General features: G+C 39.3%; 1 protein-coding gene across 15 annotated transcripts in view; it reads right to left on the reverse strand.

The window, feature by feature from the left end:
* The window catches only part of PTPRK (protein tyrosine phosphatase receptor type K), a 658422-nt gene that overhangs the window by 153159 nt on the left and 477438 nt on the right, over window positions 1-27825 (reverse strand). For all 15 annotated transcript variants that reach the window (XM_082251915.1, XM_082251914.1, XM_082251916.1 and 12 more), the window contains exon 14: window positions 1915-2053. In XM_082251915.1, coding sequence (XP_082108041.1) covers window positions 1915-2053 — 139 coding nt within the window. The remainder of the gene's footprint in view (window positions 1-1914; window positions 2054-27825) is intronic.

Raw genomic sequence — 27825 nt, forward strand, 5'->3', positions numbered from 1 at the left:
TGAATAACTAGCCAAACCGTAAAAAATACAGATTTATTTTGCACTGAAATCAACGTAAGCACATAAAAACATATTTCAATGTATGTGTTAAGACACACGTTAACAAGCATGTACAATGCATCATGATGACCATCAACATGCATTGACATATAATACAAAGCACAGTGTAACGCACTTTAAGTAAAAAAATAGCGTGGACATGCGTTTTAATGCACTTTCATGGATTTCAATAGAAAACGAATCAGAGGGAAAAACACATGGTGTAATGTCAGAGTAGTTCACCAACCTTACCAAAGAGCTGAAATTCTACTACTGCCATTCCACTCTGTGAACTGTGTTTCTATTCAATTTATAGACCCTGGAACTGAAACCATATTTGGAAGGTGCTTAAGGAAAACAAATCTCATAGCTTGATTGGTTGCTTCCTTTATTGGAAGGTATTCACATCTGATTGCATCATATGCCTAAAAACAGGATTACTTCTAATTTCAGGATAGTGGGTGGAGTCCCTTTTTGCCCCAATGGCCAACTGTAAATCCAGATTTAATGGACTAACCAGAACTTGTGTATATCACCTATATAAAATAATATTATAAAGACTTATTCCCAACTAAATACAGTTGTTTCAGGCTTTCTGGCCATTATCATTGCAGTGTGTAAAATCCTTGGCTTCTACAGAGTAGAGCTTGGGACCCAACATAAATAATAACCCAGAGGGTTATTTGAGAAGGGACAAAAGAAACCAAAAAGTCCTCAACTGAATCTATGTGTAGCACAGCAGAGCCTTCTTTTATCAGGAGGAATTCCCACTACTCATTCTATAATATATCTCAAAACACCACCGAACTTGAATTAAGGCAAACAAACACAGTTGGTAACTGGACAAACTAACTTAGGATTGTATGAGTAGAACACCCATTTCAGAGGGGGAAAAAGTATAGACTACATTAATAATGCAACAGACACCCAGCAAACAGATAAAATAGTATTTTGTGAACATACTGCATCCAAAATAGATCGCTATGTAAATCATAATGAAGCAGTATGCAGGTATATGTGTGCTGGAGTGCTATTCAGTTAATGTATAATGCATGTTGTGGTGCACAAGCTATTGTCCTTCATAATGCGTGAGCAAATTCCTGTAAAAGATAAGAAAGGAATCCTAATAGAAAAAAAAAAAAAAGGATGTCCCACTTATCTGCCAAGCTCTTGCAATCTATAAAACCTAAACAATTAGGATTTAGTTAACCTTCAAGAATATGAATGATGTAACTTATCAGGCGCAGTCCAGAAACCCAAAGTGTTTTATACAGATCGGAATTTACACCTATTGAATTAGCCAGGAACAGGACACAATACTTTGCTGCTACATCCAAATGAAAACTAAAGGGCTTCATTATCCTCTTCTCCCTACAAGGCTAGGTGATCCTTGCAAAAAAAAAAAAAAAAGGCAAGCTCTGCACACTTAATCCAACTTTACCCACCAAACAATCTGCCATACCCAGCTACAAGGCAAATCGAAACCCAACCCACAGACACTAAGATGTTTTGCAGCCAGCATGATCAAACTTGCCAACTGTTTTGTAATATGGAAGGACATCTAATAGCACAGAATTTGGATTATTTAGAATAACCTTATATCGGTACAATTTTGTAAAAGACCCCGTAACTTTCATCTACAGTATATGCTAGCAAATATTATAAACCCTAAAATACCTGTTTCCACATAATTGCAAAGCTTCTTAAAACATACAGCTTCCATAATAAAAAAAAAAGTTTAGTTATATCAAATATGCACATAACATCACACAAACTGATAAAAAAAAATGCTCATGGACAACAGGATTTCACCATTATTTTGCAGTTTGAGTACAACAAACAGGACAACTGAGCAGTTTTATTTTGAGTTCTTACCTTTTTTTGACAATTAAAACGACAACTAGAAGCAGTAGGATGAATACTAAAATTCCTGCACTAATGCCAGCTATTTTCACCACACGATCAGTTTGCTTGGCAGGATCAGGAATAACCTCTGGTTCTTCAATTGCAGCAGCTAAAAGTGGGAATAAAATATACACAATTATGAAGAGGCACAAAGCGGATTTGAAATAAATATATATATATATATATATATATATATATATATATATACACACATACATACACACACATATATATATACACACACATTTTTTTTCCTTTCTTTTTTTCTTTCCAAGTAGTGATAAAAGCATCAATGTAACAACAGCATGATCACTTGTGCTATTATTCTGGTTCGCCAGAAGCCGCAGGTCTGGCTTAGATATTGTAACTATGACAAAGTGTAGCAACCCAAAGAAACCAAGCCAGTTATGACACACAGTGAATCGGGATTGGATGTGTTGGGGTACTGTGTCATCACTTGTTCTTGCTATAATGGACCAAAATTTTTACTTTTTCACACAAAACAAAAAGGTTGACGTGTAGCCAGTGGCGTGCTTGTAAATGCATATTATTGTAGAGAAACCAACCAACTCGCTAAAAGAGAGGAACACAAAAGACCTATAATGAAATGTTAGCCTCATTTAATAGCACTTGCTAAATTATTAATCTCCACTAATTTCCAAATGACCAGAATGAATGTTTTTCACATATGACCTTAGGCTTCCTCGCTGCTCTTTAGTTATAATCGCAAGATAATATGCTGTCTGAAAGCTAGACGTTCTACACAGACAAATGTACATTGCTGAGCCAGAAAACACATGAGAGGAATTTATAAAATGTGATATTTTCTAAGCACATGCTGCAGGTCAAGGATTATGTGCTGCAGCAATACTTACCCTCGCATTATGTGCTGTGCAGCTGCATTACAAGTTTCTCATTCATAAAGACATTTGCTTAGCGAGCCTACAGCTGAGAAAAATTATAGCAAGCAAATAAAAATGCCCTGAAAAAAGCATTTCATTGGACATTCAAATGTCCAGTATTACCCAAGGGAATTCTAATTATTAAGCAAACAAAACCGGTCAGGGTCTGACCAGAATTGGGACAATTCACTGTGAATCCCATCTATTGCTCCAGACACTTCCACTGCAGTACGAAGATCATCTCTGATATTTAACATAAAGCTATTAAAGTTAGAAATCCATGTGTTACTTCGTTTATTTTAAAAGAAACAAATGCAGAAAAGGTACTGGGTAATGGAAACATTTCCTGAAAGAATAAGGGCTCTTTCACACGGGCGTTCCTTTTTTTTTGCCCGATCAGGTCCTTTTTTTTTTTTGTAACGGACATGGATGACATTTGTGTCATCCGGTCCGTATGTCCGTTTTTTCATCCCATCCGTTTGCGGATGAAAAACTGACATAATGCATGTCTATGTAAAAACGGATGTCTGCGGATGACACCACTGACATCCGTTTTTGCTTCAGTTCCGTTTTTTGAAAGGAAGAAAAAATAGGGTTCTCCTCCGTTCAAAAAAACTGAACTGAACTGAACTGACAAAAAACGGATGTCAGAGGATGATCATCCTCTGACATCCGTATTTACATAGAGATACATTATGTCCGTTTTTCATCCGCAAACGGATGGGATGAAAAAAACGGACATACGGAACGCCCGTGTGAAAGAGCCCTTATGCAAACTGCCACTAACGACGCTAGATGATACTTCTTCTACGTCTGGTTGTCATTCTGACCTTGTGTCCTCAATCATTCAAGTGTCAGGACTGGCAGACGCATGCAGATAAGGACTAATGATTTTGCCCAGACTTTTCTGAATCATAAATATTAGTGAGGCAGGTAGACATTTCAGAAGGGGGTTACCAATGGCAGCCCTCCATGTTTCGGTCAGGAAAGGTAAACTTTAAAAAATGACTGGCATACCTCATTTTTACACAATGGGACCAGAGCATGTATGCAAATAAAAAATGTACTTAAAGTGAAGCAATACCTTTTTTCACTTTTCAATGTATGTAAACACACTAGCTCTATGGGAAATCTCGATCAGCTTGACGTGGCACAGGTCCCAGTTTTTAACATTGGCGTCTATGGGAAATCTTGGTCAAACTGACATGGCACTGCTCCCGAACTATAAATGACAAGAACACCAAACTTGGGAAGCACGTTAAGGGGACCCAGGACTACGACATGGTAGATTACCTAGGCAAGCTGGGCGTTCCCAGTCGGATATGTTGTAGTCCTGGGTCCCCTCTCGGTTCTCCCCAAGTTTGGTTTCCCTGTCACTTATGGTTTGGGAGCAGTGCCATGTCAAGCTGACCAATATTTCCCTTAGACACCAATGTTGAAGACAGGGAGCAGTGCCATGCTAAGCTGACAAAGATTTCCCATAGATGCCAATGTGTCCGTACTCGCGAGTGTACGGAAAGTGGGGTATGCCTGTAAATTGTTAAATTAAATTAGAATAAAATTTGAACTTGATACTTGCTATACTGGTTTTATTTACATTTTATTTACCTCTGGTCAATTGACCATTTTTTTTTCCCCTTTCATTTGTCCTTTTTACCAAAAGCACCACTTCACTCCATTTTACTTTATCTTATACCATACAAGCTCTCCCCTTGCCCTTCCTCTCCCCCCCCCCCCCCCCCATCTTCCAACCGTCCTTCCCTCTTCCCCCATTTTTTTTACCTTCCCCCTTCTTTACCCTGAATAATGGTTATTTCAATATATATATTTGAAGATTACTGTTCAATGCGTCATTCCTGCTTTCACAAAAGAAATACGAAAACTAAATAATAAAATTAAAAAAGTTTTTTTTTTTTAAAAAGTAACCCATTCACCCTGCACACACACCTGAATGCAAACACATGAGTAGGAAATGCTTGTTTATGTAAATAGCAGTTGCATCAAACATTTTTTTTTTTTATATCATAATGAACATTTGATAGACAGCAATAATTCAAAGGTAATCGTTCATGGTTAACTCATAAGTGATAACCTGCAAAGGCTTTGAAAGCTTTGCCTTATGAACAATGTCCATTTCCAGTTGTTTACCAATCCATGGGTGCATGCAGTTTTAGAGCTCGACATATACTATATTGTTAAAAGTATTGAGACGCATGCTTTTACACACACATGAACTTTAATGGCATCCCAGTCTTAATCCATAGGGTTCAATATTGCGTTGTCCTAACCTTTGCAGCTATAACAGCTTCAACTTATCTGGGAAGGCTGTTCACAAAATTTAGGAGTGTGTCTATGGTAATGTTTGACCATTTTTCCAGAAGCGCAATTGCAAAGTCAGACGCTAATGTTGGATGAGAAGGCCTGACTCGCAGTCTCCACTCTATTTTATCCCAAAGATGTTCTATCGGGTTGAGGTCAGGACTCTGACTTCCTCCACCCCAGACTTGCTCATCCATGTCTTTGTGGACCTTGCTTTGTGCACTGGTGTGCAGTCATGTTGGAACAGAAAAGGGGCATCCCCAAACTGTTCCCACAAAGTTGGTAGCATGAAATTGTCCAAAATGTCTTGATATGCTGATGCCTTAAGAGTTCCCTTCACTGGAACTAATGCTGCCCATATATTAGACGACAAATCGTTTGAAAATCTGTCATTTGGAAAGTTTGTTCATTTTTCGGCTAGTTAATGGGCACAAATGGGTAATCGGTTGTGACGTTTTTGAGCCAAAAAAAGGACAAGTTTGGAAATTTTCTGCCCAATGAACGATAAATTGAAAGGTTAATGTGTTATTTGTCCAAACTGATTGCACTAAGTATATGTGAAAAAAAAAAAAATAGATTTATGTCTATTGAAGGATTTATCAGTCAATGGCAAAATTGTTTGCTCTCACGAGTGTTCGTTTTTTGAAAATTAGTTAGAAGGATTTTTCGTATAGTGTATGGCCAGCATAAGGGGCCAAGCCCAACCCCTGAAAAACAACCCCAAACCATAATCCCCCCCCCCCCTCCACCAAATGATTTGGACCAGACCATAACACAAAGTCCAAAAAGAGGAAATTTGGGGTGGAGGAACTTGACTGGCCTGCACAGAGTCTTGACCTCAACCCGAAAGAACACCTTTAGGTTGAATTTGAGCAGAGACTGCGGTCCAGGCCTTCTCGTGTAAAAGCTGGAGTCCTAATATACTTTTAACAATGTAGTGTATTTAGAATCTATTTACTATATGCAATGCCATATTTTATATTTAAAAAAAATGGATATTATATTGTATTGGCGTTCATTAAAAGTTACTTAGGGTATGTCTTCCTAAAAATATGCATTTGAAAAACAGCACATATATCATGCAACATAACAAATTGCAACAGTTTTTTTTGTTTTTTATTAGTTGAGCCAGATGGACTTGTGTCTTTTTTCAACCTAACTATGTAACTGCCACTATTTTATTCTACAGGGCCTCTGCTTTCTGAAAACATATACTTTTTTGGGGTTTGTTAAAAGTGTTTTTCTAGCAATAAATTCAAACACCAAAGTCCTACTGATATCCTTATTAGGGCACTACATATTTGAATTACTATGTATACATTGGAACAACATGGACTTTTTAGGCACACGTATGTAGAATCTCACGAAACATGTTGAGCTTCTATCATCACCTTGAGGTCAGTTAACCCTAGTTAGTGTTAGCATGTGGTTTGGTCAGTTATGGTCAGTTATTCAATTAAATCTCTTTGATCTTACATGGTTTTTTATTGATGTGAAATTTGTTTTGTTTTGAATAAACTTATTTTGGATTTCACATATACGTGTGCCTAAAAATTCCATGTTGTTCCAATATATACATAGTCTAGTCAAATAGGCTGTGGCACCTATTACCATCTATCTCGGCACCCACAGTACCACCCCGTGTTGGTGTAACTCTTATGACATATTTAAATTAGCCTAAGCATCTTTAGAGCAGGTTCACACTACACGCAAACAAAAATGTTCAGCTTTTCTCTGCACATAGTGATCACAGCTGCTAGCAATGAGTGGGAAGGAGCCTTGTGTTTTTACAATGCCAGGCACAGTTTTCCCTTTTTATTCTTTCAAACCTCAATGGAATGTTACAAAGTGATATTTCATAAATTTCTATGCAGAACTGCTTAGTTGAGCTGAGCGACCATACATAAAAACAAAGGGTCTAATGGAGACCTGCAGAGTGGTGCAGAGAAAAAGCAGCCATGTTGCATTAGTCTGCACTACTCTGCCCCGCATCTGACAGCTGCAGGGAAGAGTGATCAGGGGGGCACACAGAAAACCATTATTGTGTCCTTGCAGAGAGCTGCAGAAAAATGCAGCTCTCCACTGAAGTGTAAATAGGTCCTAACAAAAAAAAAAAAAGTTGGCAAAGCCTGGAAAACTCCCCTTACAAAAAAATTTTCATTGTTCCGTATTCCTAATCTAGCTTACTGGTGGCTATAAAAAGTTAATATACAGTTTTACAATGTAAAGATACATTTTCGAAAACCTATTAAAAACGATGCACCCTTAAAGCCTCAATATCCACAAAAACAACAATATGCAAATTCTCTTATTCCTCAATGGACCAGTTATAGGTTTAGTTTTAGGTTACATCTATATTAAAAAATTCCACAGACACTTTAATCACAATACTGACATGTGTGATCTATTATCCAGATTGGTTTAGACTGTTAATCACAAAAGTAATACCATTTATCTCTTTTGACAACAGATAAAACATCAGTCCCCAAACACCTGCCATGCACCATGCAGAGGGAACCATGTTTTTCCACAGACGCAACTTATTTATTATTTATTTTTCTAGGCAGGCATCAGATTTTATCAGTTACTGTTGTCCATCTGTGCAATGAATAGATTGTCTACTAAGACTGGGCTAACTGCCGTTTACACAAATGATTTTGGTAGCCTCAGGCTCTTTAACAACAGGAAATGTAAGCTTTCCATAAATGGCGTTTTAGATTTTTGTTGCAAAGAAAAGTTAATTTACAACCTTTTGCTTTAACCACATGAGGGAATTTTTTTTACAACCTTCACTTCTGGCAGGGATTGCAATATAAATTGTAACTTGTAATGACATGGTGAAGTTTAGATATGAGGACTTGTCCTTGACAGAATTATGGTGCTTTGCTGTGGACAATACATTCTTTAAACGCAATACCAAATCAAAATATACACAGTCACAAATTAAAGGGTATACAAAGAAAACAAAATACTTTCACGCCTTTTTGCCTTCATACAGGCAACCAGGACCCACTAGCAACGCTGTCAAAATTATAGCAGAATTTCATAAACATTTAAAATTGGTCCACATTTAACCAAGCAAAGAAGGACAAGTTCTTGTCCAAAATCCACCTACCCCCACTTCCTCAATCACTTATTGTATCTAGGAAGACCCAAGCCGCGGTCTGAAATTGAAACCGCAATAAAACATAAAATTAATCAACATCCAGGCAGGACCTGATGGTTTACAGCTATTTATTACAAGAAATGTAATTACATTTTAGTGCCCCAGTCTTTTTAATGCTCTACTGCAAGGGGGTAAATTAGGCCCATAATACCTTAACAGCAGAAATTTGCATTTTGCTTAAATTGAATTCTGATCACTCTTCCTGGGCCAACTTTAAGCTATCTTCCTTGAAAAATTTGGATCTTAATCTTTTGGCCAAGATATTGGCAACCAAGTTGATGACATAATCCTTGATCTGATAAAAAAAATAAAAAATCAAGACGACTTTATGACTAAACGCCAAGCCATTGACAACATACATGCCATTCATCTGATTCAACTAATGCAATCAAGAAACCAACAAGCCTTCCTTTTCTCTCTAGACATTCGGACAGCTTTTGACAACCTATTGTGGGTGTACTTGACTTCTCTCTTTAAATGTTGGGTATATGCCCCTCCCTGTCCAATCATGGACTGCAGCACTATACAATTATTCTAGAGCCTTTAATAAATAATTAATTCCGGTCACCTTTTTTCCCCATCTTGAGAGGCACAAAACAACGATGTGCACTCTTCTCATTGCTATTTGCCTTGGCAATGACATTGTTGACTCTATGTTAGAACTAATCCTAATGTACAGGGGATGGAGGAGGCCAGCTACAAGCAAAAAAAATTGCCTCTTCTCAGATTATGTTCTGCTGTTTTTAACTAATCCTTTGATTTCTCTGCCGAAACGTATTGGTAGTCTGAGGATATGTTCTGCACTTTTCAGGGCTTAACACTAAAGAGTCAGAGGGTTTAAACCTTACTATTTCATCAGACTTCCTTAAGACCAACTTCCCCTATCAATGGGCCTCTGAACATCTCCCTTATTTAGGAATTTACCCAATGCCCTCATACACTACTTTCTATGAGGCAAATTACGGTGCTCTTTTTCCCCAAACTAATATGATCTTAGAGTCATGAAAATAAGTATTAAAACTCATGGCTTGGTCTTATCCCAGCCTTATAGTTGATGCATCTCCAGAAACCATTGGGCTATTTAGTGATCTCTGGACTTGAGGGTAGGCAAAAGAAAAGGCAAAAAAAAAAAAAAGGCGTCTTTGCGATCCACTTGTCACCTGCTTGCGGTTAAAGGGTAAATTTGTGTTAGACGAGTTGCTGACCCCTGGTTTACGCCCTCCCACTTACTTTATGAGATATGCCTACTCTTGAAATTCAATCTGGGTTATATCTCTTGTAGAGGATAACTTAGCACCATGTAGTCGTATACTACATTTACTTGATTTTAGGGTTATGCAATGCCTATTTGGATAAACTCTTCTTCTTTTGTACCTAGTTATTTATTACACATGTGAACCTAAAGTCATTACATTATTTGATTAACTTCATGAAAGCTATTGATGGGGAAAAATTATACATGAATGGACACTGGAAATTAATACTTATTACATCATTTTTAATTTCTTATTTTTCCTTTTTTTAGCGATATATTTGTTTTATAGACAAATTATTCATTCTTTTTTCCATTTGACTTGTATTCAGGATTATATAGAAAGTTCATGTGTTGTCTTTTTTCCTCTTCATTGTATAATTTATTTTAACATGTATCCTGATATTGTTTTCATGATTTATCTCTCTTTCAACGGTTTAAAAAAAAAAAAAAAAAATGGAAAAACACCCCCTACAATCTAGGAGCTGTATATCTCCATTTTTTCTCCCTAACAGCAAGTTAGTATAAAAACCATATCGATCACACAAAAGTCTGTTCCAAAGTAACATCTATTATGGCCATGGAATCATGGATACTTAATGGGTGCTGAAGCTAAAGGGGTACATAAGGCGTAAGCCGTAAAAATGATGTATTTGTGTCCAGTTGGTCTAGTAAAGAGAACTTAATCTCCTATGTAAAGTATGTTTGAGCTCTTTGTTTTTTTATTCTTTGTTCTGCCGGTATCAGTGACATTTTTCTCAGGATTTGTTATCCTGATAGAGTAGGGTGAGCAGCTAAGCATCATCATACTGGGCTAAGACAGAAAGCACATTTTCACATTTTTTAAGGGTACCATTTAGGCCTGCCATAGACGGTTTGAATCTCAAGCCGGTTCAGCAGGAAACGAATGAGATTAGAACTGTGTGAGCAGGCTGAATGTACCAAGTTAATCGATCAATTAACTAGAGTACAACCAGCCTACTGGATTCACTTGCAGTTATGCTAGCAGCTGCTATAGCGACTAGCAATAATCACTTCCTTCTCCTGGCGGGGACCACTTCCCCCGCCGGCAGTAGCTAATTGCTCGGCAGGAGGGATTCCCCTGTTGGCACTGCCTGTGTTGATGGGGGAATCATGCAAATTAACATTTGTAGATATTCCCTATAAAATAGCAAATCCGAATTGTTATTCGGTCGTCTTCAAGTACTACTCACTGGCATTAAGTGCACTGGCCCCTGAACTTTGATTCGCATAATAAAAAAATATTTTGGCAGAGATACCAACACACTAGCCAGACCTAGGCAGACAGCCTTGCGGAAAAATGTAACTTAATATAAATTTGTTTAATGTCCAACATATAAACATGCACTGTATCTATCACAATAATATATTGAAGTGGTTTTCTTATTCAGGACAAATCAGAGGGAATTATACAACATAGATTCTGCTTCAAAGAGCCAAGAATCTATCATCGCTACTGTTGTAATATGTAAAGCTCAGTACAACCTGCTCCAGCCCAGCAATTCAACCTTGCATTATTTTACATTTGAACAAGTGAATCACTTTCTTTCTATTCGTCAATGTTCCAGTTATTGAAATTGTTAATACAGAGTGTGTAAGATGAGCTAAAAAAACCTATCCGCATCTAAGAAAGATAGAATAAATTAGAAAGGATAGCTGTGTACAATTATTACACCAAGGTTTGCTTTCATAGCAACAAATCGCCATAATGAATTAGGAATTATTTTTTTTAACAAAGCAATCTTCCCAACAAATTGCAACTGGTAAGCACAAACATTTACTCTACCCACCTCTATGTCCTTGGTTGGCAGGAGATAACACAATATGGCTGCCACCGGGGCATTCGGTTACCATAGAGCTTGAAATGCTCTCGTCTAAAATTTACCTCTGCCTAGTCAACTGTCCCTCCCCTTCCCCCATTCCCAAAACAGTAGGAAAATAGCTGAAGTGTATACAGTCATACAGACAGGCAAAGTGGGAAAATTCTCTAGACCAGAAGTTCCCCCAAACTACCTGGAGGGAAAGAAAGGGAAAAAAATGGATAACACTAAGCCTACAATGAATAACGGACAGGTCATTTCTCTACTGTTTTCAAACTGTCGCTTAATGTAGACATAAACACACTAATAGCAAATATGTATATCTGCTAGTCTAAGTACATGGAATATTTGGAGAGAAAATAAAGATAATATATATCCTTTAGGTTGAGCTTTCAATAAAGTAACTAATTCCATAGCACATCTTTAAGAATGCAAGTTGTCTAATGACATGGCATGTCAGTTTTTGGCATTAGACGTATTTCGTTTGGTCAGAGGAACCTTCTGTGCCAAAGAAAGCATTATTCACTAAGAGGTTTATGTTGGAGAAAGCAGCTAGCAGTAAAAGTGCTTGTTGCTCATAACCTATCATGTTAAGGGCTCATGTAGAAGCGTAGTGTTGTCAAACACAGCCTTTTCCATTTGAAAACAGAGCTGCTCAAATGCTTATATCTGAATGCAAAATACAGTACAATAAAATGTTGTGTTAGATTTGCTTTGTCTACAATTCAAATGAGATCACAATAGGACATGTTGAGTCCACAGAAGAAAAAAATAAAAAACTAAAACCAGGTAAAAGTTTTTGAACGGTCATCTACGCTACTCATTTCAAATACTTGTCTATATAAGCCCTTAAAGTAATCCTATCAGGTTGCAAAAAATGAAGATGAAAGGTTCCTGCAATAGAAGAGGATGGTACCATAACATGTAGTGGGAGACAGAGGCTTTCAGCACTCACAAAAGTGTTGAATGTCCAAGAGTCTTACGAAGGCTGTGTCGGGGAGAGGAGTATACAAAGCTCTTCAACTGCAGGGACTTTTCACCCTGATTTTGTTTTTAAGCTGACAGTCACTTTAAAATGTAATTTCTGCAGTGCAAAGTTGAAACTTAAACTCTGATCGATTGCTATAGGCAACAAGACATTTTCTTGTTAACATATAGTACTTTTCATACCCACGCTCCTAAGTGACCTCAGGGTTCAGTAAGGATTTGCAATCCATGCATGCAGAGACTATAGTACTTGCAGTCAAATGAAAAGTCTTAAAATGATCAAATACAAGCATGCTATTTTGGCCTGTTGACAGAGAAATTCAGTGTAATAGTGTACTGGAATTACATTTCTCAGTGAAATCTTCCTGACTTCTTAGCAGACATATTTTATCTACAACCCCATCTGTTTCTTGGATTAGACTGCAGGCAGCAGTTGTAAACCACTTCCAAAGATACAGTTACAGACTGAGGTTTCTAGTTAACTTCTGGCACCCGGAACTGGTAAAATAAACTTTATGAAGAGCTATTGGGAACCTAATTCTTGTTGCTATACCAACAGACACCTGAAACCACAAGAAACTGCACATCACAAATAAGGGAGAACAGTTGTATATTGTATACATTAGTTTATGAATAATGCAAACAAAACACATAATAGGCTTTAAAAGAATCACATAGCCAAGACATTGTAAGCAAAATAAATGTAGAATAATAAAGTCTCTATCCCTAACCTACTGAATATACTGCATAATGCTTTTAAAATTATGCAACTGACGGTAAATAAAATCTGAAGTAATAGAAATAATGAAATTGCCATTACTGACCACATCTAATAATATTACTTTCTTAGATGCCTCTGGGTTTAATACCTATTAAGTTGGTAACCCAGGAGAAAGTCAGAACTTCTGATCTACAGTGCCTTGCGAAAGTATTTCTTGAACTTTGCGACCTTTTGCCACATTTCAGGCTTCAAACATTAAGATATAAAACTAATTTTTTGTGAAGAATCAACAACAAGTGGGACACAATCATGAAGTGGAACGAAATTTATTGGATATTTCCAACTTTGTTAACAAATAAAAAACTGAAAAATTGGGTGTGCAAAATTATTCAGCCCCTTTACTTTCAGTGCAGAAAACTCTCTCCAGAAGTTCAGTGAGGATCTCTGAATGATCCAATGTTGACCTAAATGACTAATGATGATAAATAGAATCCACCTGTGTGTAATCAAGTCTCTGTATAAATGCACTTGCACTGTGATAGGCTCAGAGGTCCGTTTAAAGCGCAGAGAGCATCATGAAGAACAAGGAACACACCAGGCAGGTCCGAGATACTGTTGTGGAGAAGTTTAAAGCCGGATTTGTCTACAAAAAGATTTCCCAAGCTTTAAACATCCCAAGGAGCACTGTGCAAGCGATAGTATTGAAATGGAAGGAGTATCAGACCACTGCAAATCTACGAAGACCTGGCCGTCCCTCTAAACTTTTAGCTCATACAAGGAGAAGACTGATCAGAGATGCAGCCAAGAGGCCCATGATCACTCTGGATGAACTGCAGAGATCTAAAGCTGAGGTGGGAGACTCTGTCCATAGGACAACAATCAGTTGTATACTGCACAAATCTGGCCTTTATGGAAGAGTGGCAAGAAGAAAGCCATTTCTTAAAGATATCCATAAAAAGTGTTTGCCACAAGCCACCTGAGAGACACACCAAACATGTGGAAGAAGGTGCTCTGGTCAAAATCAAACTTTTTGGCAACAATGCAAAACGTTATGTTTGGCGTAAAAGCAACACAGCTCATCACCCTGAACACACCATCCCCACTGTCAAACATGGTGGTGGCAGAATCATGGTTTGGGCCTGCTTTTCTTCAGCAGGGACAGGGAAGATGGTTAAAATTGATGGGAAGATATATGGAGCCAAATACAGGACCATTCTGGAAGAAAACCTGATGGAGTCTGCAAAAGACCTGAGACTGGGATGGAGATTTGTCTTCCAACAAGACAATGATCCAAAACAAAGCAAAATCTACAATGGAATGGTTCACAAATAAACATATCCAGGTGTTAGAATGGCCAAGTCAAAGTCCAGACCTGAATCCAATCGAGAATCTGTGGAAAGAACTGAAAACTGCTGTTCACAAACACTCTCCATCCAACCTCACTGAGCTCGAGCTGTTTTGCAAGGAGGAATGGGCAAAAATTTCAGTCTCTCGGATGTGCAAAACTGATAGAGACATACCCCAAGCGACTTACAGCTGTAATCGCAGCAAAAGGTGGCGCTACAAAGTATTAACTTAAGGGGCCTGAATAATTTTGCACGCCCAATTTTTCAGTTTTTTGTTAAAAAAGTTTGAAATATCCAATAAATTTCGTTCCCACTTCATGATTGTGTCCCACTTGTTGATTCTTTACAAAAAATTACAGTTTTATATCTTTATGTTTGAAGCCTGAAATGTGGCAAAAGGTCGCAAAGTTCAAGGGGGCCGAATACTTTCGCAAGGCACTGTATGTACTTGTTTCAGGTCTATGCCTTAGAAAGAACTGGATGAGCAGGACCAACCAGCATGACCGCTTACAGATGTATCACTATAGATTTCCTTCAAAGCTCAACTCAAAATTGATAAATAAATAATACATTGCTTTGCAACAATGAAAATAGACATCTCTCGCTTCAATAATTTACTGATACCCTGTTTCCCCGAAAACAAGCCCCGGTCTTGTATATATTTTAGGTACAAAAAGTGCATTAGGGCTTATTTTTGGGGGATGTCTCATTTGTCCCATCTTCTCTCCCCCTCTCCCTCCCCGTCAGCAAAGGAGTCAACATCCCTGTAATCTCCAAAATAAACTCTAGGTAAAGTCCTTGTAAAATCATTTAATCTGCTCTGTAAATGGATTATATAAATGTCCAGTGTGTGTTTTTATGTAATGTTACAGAGAATACCTTATTTACAGCGTTGCTGGGCGCTCGCATGACCCGCCGGAGCTGTTCTTTCCGGCTCCAAGCACTACTGAGGGAGATGCCAGGATCCCTGCTGACATCAGCCCTGCTCCAAGCACTGCAGGGGGAGGGGCCATGGATGTCAGCCGGAGGAGGAGGAGGAGAGCTCCGGCGGGTCACACGAGCGCCCAGTGGCACTGTAAATAAGGTATTATGTTGCATACAGCCAGGAGGAGGACTGGACATTATATAATACTTTTTACAGCACAGATTACATGATTTTACAAGGATTTCAACTAGGGCTTATATTGCAGCCCTCCCCGATAATCAGACTAGGTCTTATTTTCGGGGTAGGGCTTACTTTCAGAGAAACATGGTAGCACTGCCCTAAGCAGACTGCGCATATCAGTGCCAGTCCTCTTCTGGGTTGAATGAGACTCAAGCAGCCCATAGATGATTAATTATTTTTAGTTACATCCAGCAGGTTGAATGAAAAAAAACTGACTTGATTACCCCAACCATCTATTTAAGGTTGATGGGGGAATCATCCTGCTGTGCTCTTACATTGTGACAGCGGGAAGACTTCCCACTGACAGAAAATACTAATCAGTGCTGCCAGCTATAGCCGGCGGTGCTGAACTAGCGGCACAAATCCGTGAGGACGGTTGTACAGAAGTTAAGCAGTAGATCGACTTCTGTACTACCACCCTGCCCGTACATGGATCAAAATTCAACCTATTCCTGCTAAAAAGGCAGAATTTTGTTCCATGTATGGCTGGCTTCAGCATCATTCTGCCCATTTCCTGGAAGCACCCCTCAGGGCATATCAAGAAGATGCTGTAGAAAATTGTGCCTCATCATTACAGCCTATATCTAAAGAGCTGGGTCTAAGTTTTTTTTTTTAAGTAAACTTGCACAAGCTCTGCCACTAGCACCAGAAAAACAAAGCCTATGACAAAATGGCTGCATGTAACGCCAGGATTCTGCACAGCCAACATAGATCATTGACATGTTGGTATGCTCTCCATTTTAACCCCCTGGTAATCCACACATCATGCTGTTACCAGACACATTCCCACATGTAATAAGCCTAATCTGCTCCTAACCCAGTTCTAAAGCCTAGTCTGTCTACCCTGTAAATTAAAATATGTCTATACTTACCTATTCTGAAGTTGCTCCAGTCCAGTCACATGATTAGTTCCCAGTGACAGCTTTAGTGTAGAGAAGGGACAGTCAACAACAGATGCCAAATATTAAGCATATGGATGACATCACCCAAGCTCTGTAGCCATTGTCAGCGATCTCTCCTCTGAAAGTGCCACTGGAGTGATCATGTGACAAGACTTAAGAGACTTCAGAATAAGTATAGACTTCTTTCCTTTACAGGCTTATAATTGAGGGGGGGGGGGGCAGTAGATGTATGCTTAGTTAGGTCTTGACCTGCCTGATAAAGGAGCACGTGTGCACCCCCCTGCTCCATTATGAACCCGGATGTGACATCAGCGGCTCACTCTAAGTTGCCAAGGATTCAGGAAGCGCTGGAAACAGCAGGAAGCAGGATTCAGGAAGCGCAGCTTTACTACCAGCGGCTGCCCCCCTGGTCCCCCTGCCCCACGTCCTTCCTTCTGAGCAGATGAGCTACATTCCTATTACTTGCGCTGTTGCATCTGACACACTGAGTTGCCATACTCATTTTATGGAATAAAATTGTTTTACTACTGCATTTAGATGGCACTGCTCTTTCCTCTCACCTTTTGTTTGTGTTTCTACAGAGTTTCTTCTAGCTCTTTTTAGAGCTGGCAGCTGTCCAGGCACAGTACTCACTGCCCAAAAGACATATACTATTGTGAGGACTTTGCATTTACACCCTCATTTCCATGACTGTTCCCTGTCCTACTTATTTGCCATCTTGCTCCCTGTGCACTAATTGTTAATATTTGTTAGGTTTTGACTTGCCTTCCACTTTAGGCTGGGTTCACACACGCTGCGGAGCAGCTCACAGCAGGGGGTCCGTTGTGTGCCCATTCTCCATTTCAGAAGCGAACCAGGTCCCAATTTTTGCCTGAATTCTGACCTGAAACGGAGCCAAAGACTTACAGGACCATTCTGCAAACCGGACCGCAGCTGACACAGAGCTGTGTGAACCGGCTCCATTGAGAGCCGGTCACACTCTCCTGTCATGTGAACTGGATGCAGGGAAATCTGCATTCAATTCGCTAAGTGTTAATCCAAATTTAAAGTTCACACACTCTGGGTTCCTAAGCCTAGAAACCAGTCTCTAATTCTAATAATTTTAACCACTTGCTGATGGCACGGTCAGGCTGGATTACGTACATTTAATGAAACCAACACCCACTCTCTACTGTGCTATTAATACATATATTTGCTGAGGACTGGTGCTCCTGGTTGGGATGTTAACTCCCAAGACATAAATCCGTAATGAACATAAGCCTGCTACCTGGTATGTTCCAAAACTCAAGTTGTATTTACTACAGAATAAAACACACAGTGGATACAGCTAACCATTTCAGCTATGGTGGCCTTCCTCATCGAAACATACATGTATGTCATCCAGCCTGGGGCGCGCAGGACACAGCAGATTGTGGCTCCTGGTACCCAGCAGCTATGAGAGGCCTGGGGATTGTGTGATCACATAATGAAATTCATAACACCTGTGCTGCCTATACAGTGATGCTTTAGCCTTTAACCCTTCCACATTCTATTCAAAATGGGGAAAAAAAAAAAGTACTGGCTTCAGATATAAATTAGGGACAAAGTGTAATGGGGGACATTTATCACGCAAATTCTCTGCAACAGGTTTATAGGCCGATGTGTCTGTATTGCTGGGCAGTCAAGTGGGACCGTTTGCAAAGTTGAAAGATTTTCACTCTAAACAGGTGCATAATTAGGTGGTCAGGGTCAGATTTTCATACAGTCACAATGCTACTTAAAAAGAAACCAAGGGAGGGATATTTGACTGCTTTACACCCTGTCCAGCAAACTATACAATGAAAAACAAGGATCCCTCTCTATGCTCCAGGTTGGCATGGTGTCCACCGCAGCATTTGCAGTGGCAAAGCAGAGTAGGACTGGCCATAAGAGGGATTAATTTGATGCAGTTGGCTGGCTTAAGCATGTGTTGCAATATGTGTGACCTAAATACTCCTGTTTTTCATTGCATAGTTTGCTGGTGAGGGTGTATAGCAGTGTACAGAGGATTCGGAAATTGTAATGCTAATATATGGTCACACCCCTTTAGCACCTGATAGTTTAAATGCATGTTCAAGCTACTGGGATTTGATCACAGGTATATCTTTTTTTCTGGGTAAGATATCAGACACAAAAGTATGGATTTTAATAAGACAACAGACTTGATCCTATTTGGGAAAAACCTAGTGCATGGCTCGCCTAAATAAATAATGTCCTTGCTCATTTGATCTTATACCCCATTGTGCAGTAATCATTCTTCAAACTTTGCTTTCAGGGTAGTGGGATCCCAGGACTTCCTTTGGAGAATAACAGGCACTCTGGCTGCTCTCAGACTGGTCTTGGCAATGTCCAACCCTTTTTTGTTTTACCTCCTCATTCAGTAGAAATGCCTATTTACATTGGTAGAGTCTCTTCTTGCCCAGCTCCACCCATCCCTTCTCCTGCCCGCTACATAGAATAGACCTTTGGATCATTAGTGATGAAGTCACTGGCCTTCATTGAAGATTTTCACACCAGTGAATCGAGGGTAGGGAAGTAAAAGCTTATTGAGGAATGATGTAAAGGGATAGAGGGAGTTTTGGTTGAGGTGGGAAAAAGCCTGGAGAGGAGCTCTAAGAACTATACTTCAAAGCAAGAAGAAAGCCTGTGTAGGTAATAAAAATATAGGGCTAGCCTATGCACATAAGGTAGATAATTATTATACATAATTTACACTATTAGATCTAGAAACAATGTTTTTAAAACATGAACACTAAGGCTCCATTCACATGTAAGCATTTTGGGGTGTTTTTGGGGAGTTTTTCTGCTCTAGGATCAGCTCTCAAAACGCCCAATAAGACAAATCCTATTCATTTCAATGGCCCCTGTTCACATATGAGCGTTTTGACGCTGTGAGCAAAACGCCCAACGCTCAAAAACAGTACATGAGCTTCTTTTTGAGCAGATTACAGGCGTTTTCCATTGGTCTCTATTCAATCTAAAAACGCCTGCACAAAAAAACGCCTGTAAAAACGACTGTAAATCACGGTAAAAATCGCGGTAAAAACGCTATGCTCAGGTGTGAATGTAGCCTAACTGATAACATTATAAACAAAAATTACCTTCCTAGTTATGCAAATCTCAACAGTGAAAAGACTATAAATTCTAGCAAACAAAACAGTCTGTGCATGGTTTGTGTGCTGTACCCTATAACAGCATGGATATAGAAGATCATCACTAGGAATTGTACTGAGCACTGCAGCGTTTGGTACTACAAGACTGTATATCATAATATTTCATATGACTGAAAGAGTAACCATCAGACTGAAACCAGGTTTAATAAAATCCTGACCAGAAATATGGAGAAGATGAAATTGACCGCAGTAAGAATTCCATAAAGATTCTCATAAAAATGCCATACGGCCACCAGATTTTGTCTTGTAGATTTTTTTTTTTTCCATTTTACCCTAGTCTATAACTAGGTCAATAAGCAAGCTTTTATGACTTCAAATGGGTTAAAGCAGTTCAGATATAGTTAGCAGGCTTTATTAGGAGATCCCAATTCAATAGCATCACAGTGAGCAACATTAACCTGATACTACAGTGTTATGGAAAATATCACAAAGATTTGGTACAGATAAACTTTAGAGAGCATCTCTGAGTAACTGCAGTCATCTATGTGCCCCTGAGCGTAAATCTAAGAAAAGCTCTGCTGATTGTGGCACATAAGGAGAGTGCTTTGGGCAGTGACACAGATGTTGCTGATATGCTTTTAATTTATAAGTAGGACTTTCATTCCTTGCTAAAATGATTCACAATGGTTAAACATAACAGGATGAATGATAAAAAGTGCTGTGTGCAATGTTAGAGGTTTAGCAGTATTAGGGATCCAACTGACAAATCTTCATCTTCCGAAGCAGCTCAGCACTCAGCTCATCGTCCTAAGCTCACAAACTCTCATCTTGATTCTCATTTTTGCAGATTTGAAAAGATTTGAGTGTGACATACGGATGGCATTAAGAGCATCAAGGGTTTATGCACTGTATCACTGAGACAGAGGGGGCAAAAAACTTATCATGCATTCATAAAAAAGTAGCTTGAAGACCAGCTGTGCAGACTAAGGTCAAAGCTACAAAATAAAACAAAGGGATTTCCATCTCTTCCTTTTAAAAGGACCAAATGTGGTCTTTTACAGAAAACTTTACTCAGACATACAGTGGATATAAAATGTCTAAACACCCTGGTAAAATATCAGGTTTCTGTGATGTAAAAAAAATTAGACAAGGTAAATCCTTTCAGAACTGTTTCCACCTTTAATGTGACCTATAAAATGTACAGGTCACAGGGTGATGAGCTGTGTTGCTTTTACGCCAAACATAATGTTTTGCATTGTTGCCAAAAAGTTCGATTTTGGTTTCATCTGACCAGAGCACCTTCATCCACATGTTTGGTGTGTCTCAAATTTAGCTTTGTCTCATTTTTTTACATCACAGAAACCTGATATTTTAACAGCGGTGTGTAGACTTTTTATATCCACTGTATATTAAACACTATATGAACCAAAATATTCAACTTGCATTATGGCACAAAATATTTTGCGACAGTAGGGTTTACCCCCGCAGGAGTAACTGAATATGATAAGTTCTCTTTTTTGACACAACTCTTTAAACTGTTTAGAGCCCACTGACACACCTGTGTATCTTACAAGTTAGCATGCTACCAATTCACAGAATGAAGATCACAAGGATGGTAGAATAAAAGGGCATATTGTGGCAATGCGGTTAATGCATAAATTGATAGACAATTGGACAGGTTTTAAAATGTACTGCCCCAGAAAAAAGTAATCAAACTGTGGTAATGCAGGGTTACGGGTATCAGCATTAACTAACCCCCCAAAAATAAAGGGCATTGAGTGCACTATACACACGCAGCTTCAATAACAGTTGGGTGTATGTATTCCTAACAAAAAAGTACCCCTGGAAGAGACTTTAAAGTACCTGGCACCTTTTTGTCAGTATTAACCAGTTTTCGTTGGGGCCCTTTTGTAAGGTGGTGCATGTGTAGTTGCTCCTTTAAGAGATTGCAATTGATAGCTGATGGGCTGCTAAAAAATGAGCAGTCTCATATCTATTGCATTACCTGTGTGTCAGTGTTGAGATAAGAACAGATGGTTCAGCTCACCCCTCCTGGTACACAGAAATGTGGTCCAGATCACTTGGTGGCCTGTTGTCCTCAGGTATATGGGACCTGGCAACTCCGTCCTCATGAACAGGTCCTCACAAAGCGCAGTCTGTCAGCTCTAGTCCTCATCGTTTCTCCTTTGCTGTAGACACTTATGGCAAAGGGCCTTTTCAGCTCCAGTCCCAGCTCAGCAAACCATCTCTATGCGGCTCAGTCCTCAGGCTCTTTTGGATACAGCAAGGACATCCAATCTCTGCACAGACTCAGCAAAGGCAACAGGTTCGCACTTTCTACCCCCCCCCCCCCATTGCTCTGAGATGGCACCCTGGACTCTGCAAATTCCCAGCCAAGGCCACAGGTCTGTACAACTTTGCTTCCTCCTGCAAAAGACCCAGCACTTTCCAGAATTCATCAGTCTGCAATCAGTCTAGTGAAAGGAACAGCTATTTCTTCCCAACAAAAGCAGGAGTCCTCCCCTGACCTCTGGGCTCCTTGCCCTGTAAACATGACAAATATGAAAATTCCAGCAAGTTATGGGGTCTGTATTACACATTAGAGGTAGATCTCCAACTTTCCAGGATTATCAACAGTTGATCATTGCTGTGTTGTGTAGTTTGCAACTAATGAATTTCTTCTTTAAGGAGTCCTTCCTTTCTCCCTGATCTGAGGTCTGTTGCTGCATAACATCGGACTGGGATCCAATGATCGATGTGGAGGCTGTTTGTGGAGGTAAAGGAGACTTTCTGATGTGCGTTTGACTGACCTTTGTAATGGGGGTCGGTCAGTTCCGGTAAGAGGCTTTGATATCTGGGTGAATGGTGGTGGTGACCCCTGGATTGATATCTCTACTGGGAGCGGCTGTATACTGATCTCCTATCTCACCCTATTGTGTGGACTTTAAAAGGGCTGTTCCCTTGATTGGAGCACTGCACCTTTTGTTGCACTTTCCAGAATTGCCCAGGAAAGGTTCCCTCTCTCCTCCTTTTGTCAGCAGGAATTTCTGGGTAGTGAAGTCCACAGCCCAACAGCCTCCATTTACTTGTATTGTGCAGATCGCTTTTAAGGACTACATATCCCACAGCTCCTGCACTATAAGCTCTCCTTCCCCCGATTGCAGTGTTAATTTTGGCAGCAAATTTCAATTTCGTTTTAGTCTTAGGACTAAAATGGCATTTTAGTTTTAGTCCCATTTTAGTCTTCTGCAAGTGTTTTAGTTTAGTCGTATTTAGTCGACTAAAACTCCAGTACATTTTAAAACTCATTTTAGTCGACTAAAACTCCAGTACATTTTAAAACTCATTTTAGTCATCTATAATCGAATGGGTGTAGTTCAATTGTAATTTGTAATGCATTCTTTAAGCATTTCTCTACAATTTCCAAACTCATCATATACTACTGCTGGTCCTGGAGTGAAAAATCGAATACGTTATTATTTATGGTATTAAGCTTTGAGCATGCACCAGTGTTAATTTTGGCAGCAAATTTCGATTTAGTTTTAGTTATAGTCTTGACTAAAATGCCCTTTTAGTTTTAGTCGTATTTTAGTCATCTGAATTGTTTTAGTTTTAGTCGTATTTTAGTCGACTAAAAATGTGTTAATTTAGTCGACGAAAACGTTTTAGTCGGTTTTAGTCGACGAAATTAACACTGCCCGATTGGCTCAAAGCTGCTGATGCCAGGAGGGAGGGGGAGAAGGAAGGGGGGGGATCAGACAGAGCGGCTCTGATCCCCAGCAAAACAGTGGTTGAGGTGGTGGTGGGGGGTTAGTACCCTATCCGCCATTAAGAAGCTCCTTTTATTGAAATGTGTTGAGAATGAAAACTTCACACCCTTCAGTAACCAGAACACATCATTAGGAACCCAATATATTTCTATGATGCTTCTGTCACTATAAAGAGGGTTTTGTAAACATTTTGGGTGTTTTGAGACCATATGCAGGGCATCTTCCAATTATCTGTGTAAATAAATTTTAATGCAACACACGAATGAGTACATTTTTAAGCTTTGGTATAATACATGAACTGATATTTATATTGTATGGTTGTTTTTTCTCCTGAAAAGTTAGTAGCACCTTCAAAGTCCCATATTCTGTTCTCGTTTGAAGCATTTATATTGTCTCGGGATATGGTGCACAATTTATCCACCCACACCATCCATTTATCCACACAGGAATAAGGTAAATAACTACATTGCAAATAAAATGTCATGCAGTGTTAACTTCTTCAGTTTAAATATGCAAACGTGAATTCTAATATTACTTTAGTGAAGGGCAACTACTTTTATTTAAAATGGTCTTTTCATGTCTGTTCAACAAACGCAAAACAAGCAAGAACAGCAAGTTCAGAAAATGTATTTTTTGCCAAAAATGTAGTGTCCTTGTTAATTTCCCTCAACTAAAACTTAAAACCATGTTGTCTGCCTTCTGAGACATCTTCTATAAATTACAAACACCCCACCCCTATGTAATGTAGATGAAGAGGAGTGTGTGTGCGTGTGTTTGTAGTCCAAATCAGGAGAGCGGACAAGTGTGAAATCACAGTTCCTTTGTAGAGATCATCTTCTCTCTACACTCTTGAAGTTGGTTATTTTGGAAAGAGATACTGCCATACATATTATATCCAACATCGTATTAAGTTGGTTATATCAGGATCATGATTACAACCATGATTCTGCACAATGTAAAAGTGATCCAAGTGGCTATGGAGCTGCTTGATCACTTTTATAGGTGGTGGAAGTAGGCCAACAAGAGTCAGCCTGAGTTAGGTTAAGAGAAGGTTAGTGGAAGAGGGCAAGTACTTCCCTTGCAGGCTTGCTTATTAGGCAGCTGGTCAAAGAGGCTGGGGGGGAAATGGCTGTTTTTTTTACATATACGTGAGAAATATCAAAGTGGTTAAAGTGGAACTCCAACGTCCCCTTCCCCTGACTGCACAGAAATATACTTCCTGAGATAGGATACCCATGGCCTTCTGCTTTTATTGACATCCAGTACCACAAAACTTCTTTCTCCTGGCAGCACCTGCACAGTAGACCTTCATGAGCCGTTGTAGTCGTTTATAAAAAGACTACAGTGCCAGAAGAATATTTGTTTTGGGTTACGACCATCTTTTTCCCTACCACCATTAACAGATGTGAAAGACTACACATATGCACAAAAAGTGAACATTTATTTTGTTTTGATATGTTTTAAATTCTAGGTTCTAATGTGTTTTTGAAATCAAAAGTTTTTAAATCTCTTCTGCTGATAAATGCAAATGACTGGAGATTCCAAGGAATAAATGAGCTCCAAGTATTGCATCTTGAACTACTCCAGCAATTTCTCCTTAATTAGCTAAAACCGCTTCTGTGTAATGAAAGCTATATGCACTACATAATTTTCAGTACATGCTTTTTTTTTTTTTTTTTTTTACATCACCCAGTTATACTTTTGATTACAGCAGCAAAACGTCCACATATGTGGCAATTACAGACCAAAAGAAGGGTAAACAGATTTACTTTTGGCTCTTTGCTTTGCTCTGCCTTACAATGTTTTAGATACAAGAATTTGCAAATGAAGTACGCCTTGTAATCTGTGAACAAAGCTCTTTGTAATACTTGTGCCTGCATTTGTGATGGCTAGACAGAGACAAAAAAATGAAGCATTAACTGAGCCAAACCACAATCTAACAAGCAAGCTAGGTTCACACTTCTACATCAGCATTTTTAATAGTTTTTCTTGATGCATTCCAATACGTTTTTCATGCCCCCATTGATGTCTATTAGGCCAAAAATGCACTATGTCACACCAAAAGAAGGGCCTACACATTTTTCAGTCACACGGAAGCATAAGTGTGAATGGATTCTATAGACAATAATTTAATTACTCTTGTTTTGCATTGTTGAGCAACAGCCAAAGCATGACAAATTGCACAGGTGTGAACAGGAACAGAATGTCATTATTTGATTTTAAAGGTACAAATATAGATTCAACCTCTACCTGCAATACCCTGGCTGTAGAAAAAGGCTGACCACAGGGCAAAATCATGCACTTTAGAAGGCTTTATTATTGCAAGTATCATCCTGCAACAGATACAGTACATAACGGTTTCCTTTTTTTTTTTAACAGAAAAGGCTACAAGAAATTTGTATGATTTCACATTTCATCAGTTTAGTTGATTTGGTGAATATACAACTCAAGAGAAACCATTGAGGGGAATTTATCAAAACTAGAGCAGACCAAAATTTGAGCAGCTATGTATGGTAACCAATCAGATTCTACCCTTCATTTTCAAAGATTAACTGAACAAGCTGAAGATAGAAGAAGATTGGTTGCCATGCACAGCTGCTCTAGATTCTGCCTGCTCCAGGTTTTGTAAATTCCCCTCAATGCGTCTGCTGAAATGTTACTATAGGATTCTAAGCTTTACTCATTTTATTTCTTGTATGCATGTATAGTTGTCAAATATACATATTGGTGATGTTTAGCAAGGCTGTTAACATAACTCTAAGACCCCTTTCACATTTCCGCTGACACCCGCTGCTATCCGATCCTGAAATCCTATTTTCCATCCATCTGGAGAATCGGATTAGAACGGACAGGCGGTCCTTTCTTATCCGATCTCCCCATATAGGAGAGCGGGGATGTGACAGCTCCGTCTCTGTACACAGAGCGGAGACGGAGCTGTCATTCGCCTGCTCAGTGGGGATCGGCGGATCGATCCCCGCTCAGCAAAAACGGACTCCGTCGGGCGCACTGCCCGTGTGAAAGGAGCCAAAAACCCGAACACACAATTAGTTTGAACAAAAAAAAAAAAAACCTGACAAGTTCAGGTCGGAGCCGCTGTACTAACAATCTGATGTTAGTACAGAGATCTCCCCTGCTGTGCTATTGTGTTCTGATGCGGAGAGGTGCCAGAAAACTCCTGTCAGTGCTCTCAGCCATTGGCTGGGAGCATTGAGTGGGAGCCGATCTGCAGACCTTTTTCAGTTTCTATTGAGCCAGCCGATGCCATTCGACATTAGGCCCATGTGTACTAGGTTTTAGCCAGCATAGTTATCAATGTTAGAGCTCTCTAAAAAGGAGGATGAAAATCATTGCCTTATGAATGATAAATTAAAATAAACCTCTAAAAATTATGAGCACTTCCAAAGAGCATGCATAAGCAGAAGCTAAAGCAGTATTAACCACTTCTGGACCGGAAGGATTTGCCCCTTTAATGACCAGGTCATTTTTTGTCATTTGTCACCGTTATTTTACTGGACAATTGCACAGTTGTGCGACGCTGTACCTAAATAAAAATTGATATCCTTTTTTTCCCCACAAATAGAGCTTTCTTTTGGTGGTATTTTATCACCTCTGCGATTTTTATTTTTTTGCGCTATAATAAAAATAGAGCGACAATTCTGAAAAAAAAAACAAAAAAACAATATATACATTTTTTAACATTTTAGGCTAATTAGTTTTCTGCTACATACTTTTGATAAAAAAAAAAAAAAAAAAAAAAAAAAATCGCAATAAGCGTTTTTTTATTGGTTTGTGCAAAAGTTATCACGTCTACTAACTACGGGAAAGATTTATGTCATTTTTGGGGTTTTTTTGTTTTTTTTTTACTAGTAATGGCGGCGATCTGCGACATTGCGGCGGACAGATCGGATCCCTAACTGACATTTTTGACACTTTTGGGGGGATCGGAGACTTTACAACTTGTGAAATGATCACAGAGACCTGTGATCCTGTATAGAAGGATCTCAGGCACTCTGTGATCATTCCAGAGAGAAGAACAGTCAGCTTTGTTTACAACAGCTGACCGTCCTCCTCTCTCAGCAGGGAATGATCGCAGGTGCCTGGTGGCAATCGGAGCCGCCGGCCCCCTGCATCGGAGTCCCTGCTGCCGAGTGGGGGCGGGAGCGCACCGCCCCCTAGCTGCAGGCGCGCGGCCAATGTAGAGCTACGTCGGTTCGCGCAGGAGGGCCAGCCTGCCGCAGTAAATCTGCGGTGGGCGGTCCTTAAGTGGTTAATCCCCAAAACAAAAATGTATTAAAATCGCACCTTACTAATTCTTATGTTTGGTGTCTGCATTCTCTTTTTTTTTTTCCCATTGTGATCCAGCCAGTAAGTCTGTCAAC

This window comes from Pelophylax lessonae, assembly GCF_965119305.1.
Source record: "Pelophylax lessonae genome assembly, chromosome: 3".
In the NCBI taxonomy this organism is placed as follows: domain Eukaryota; kingdom Metazoa; phylum Chordata; class Amphibia; order Anura; family Ranidae; genus Pelophylax; species Pelophylax lessonae.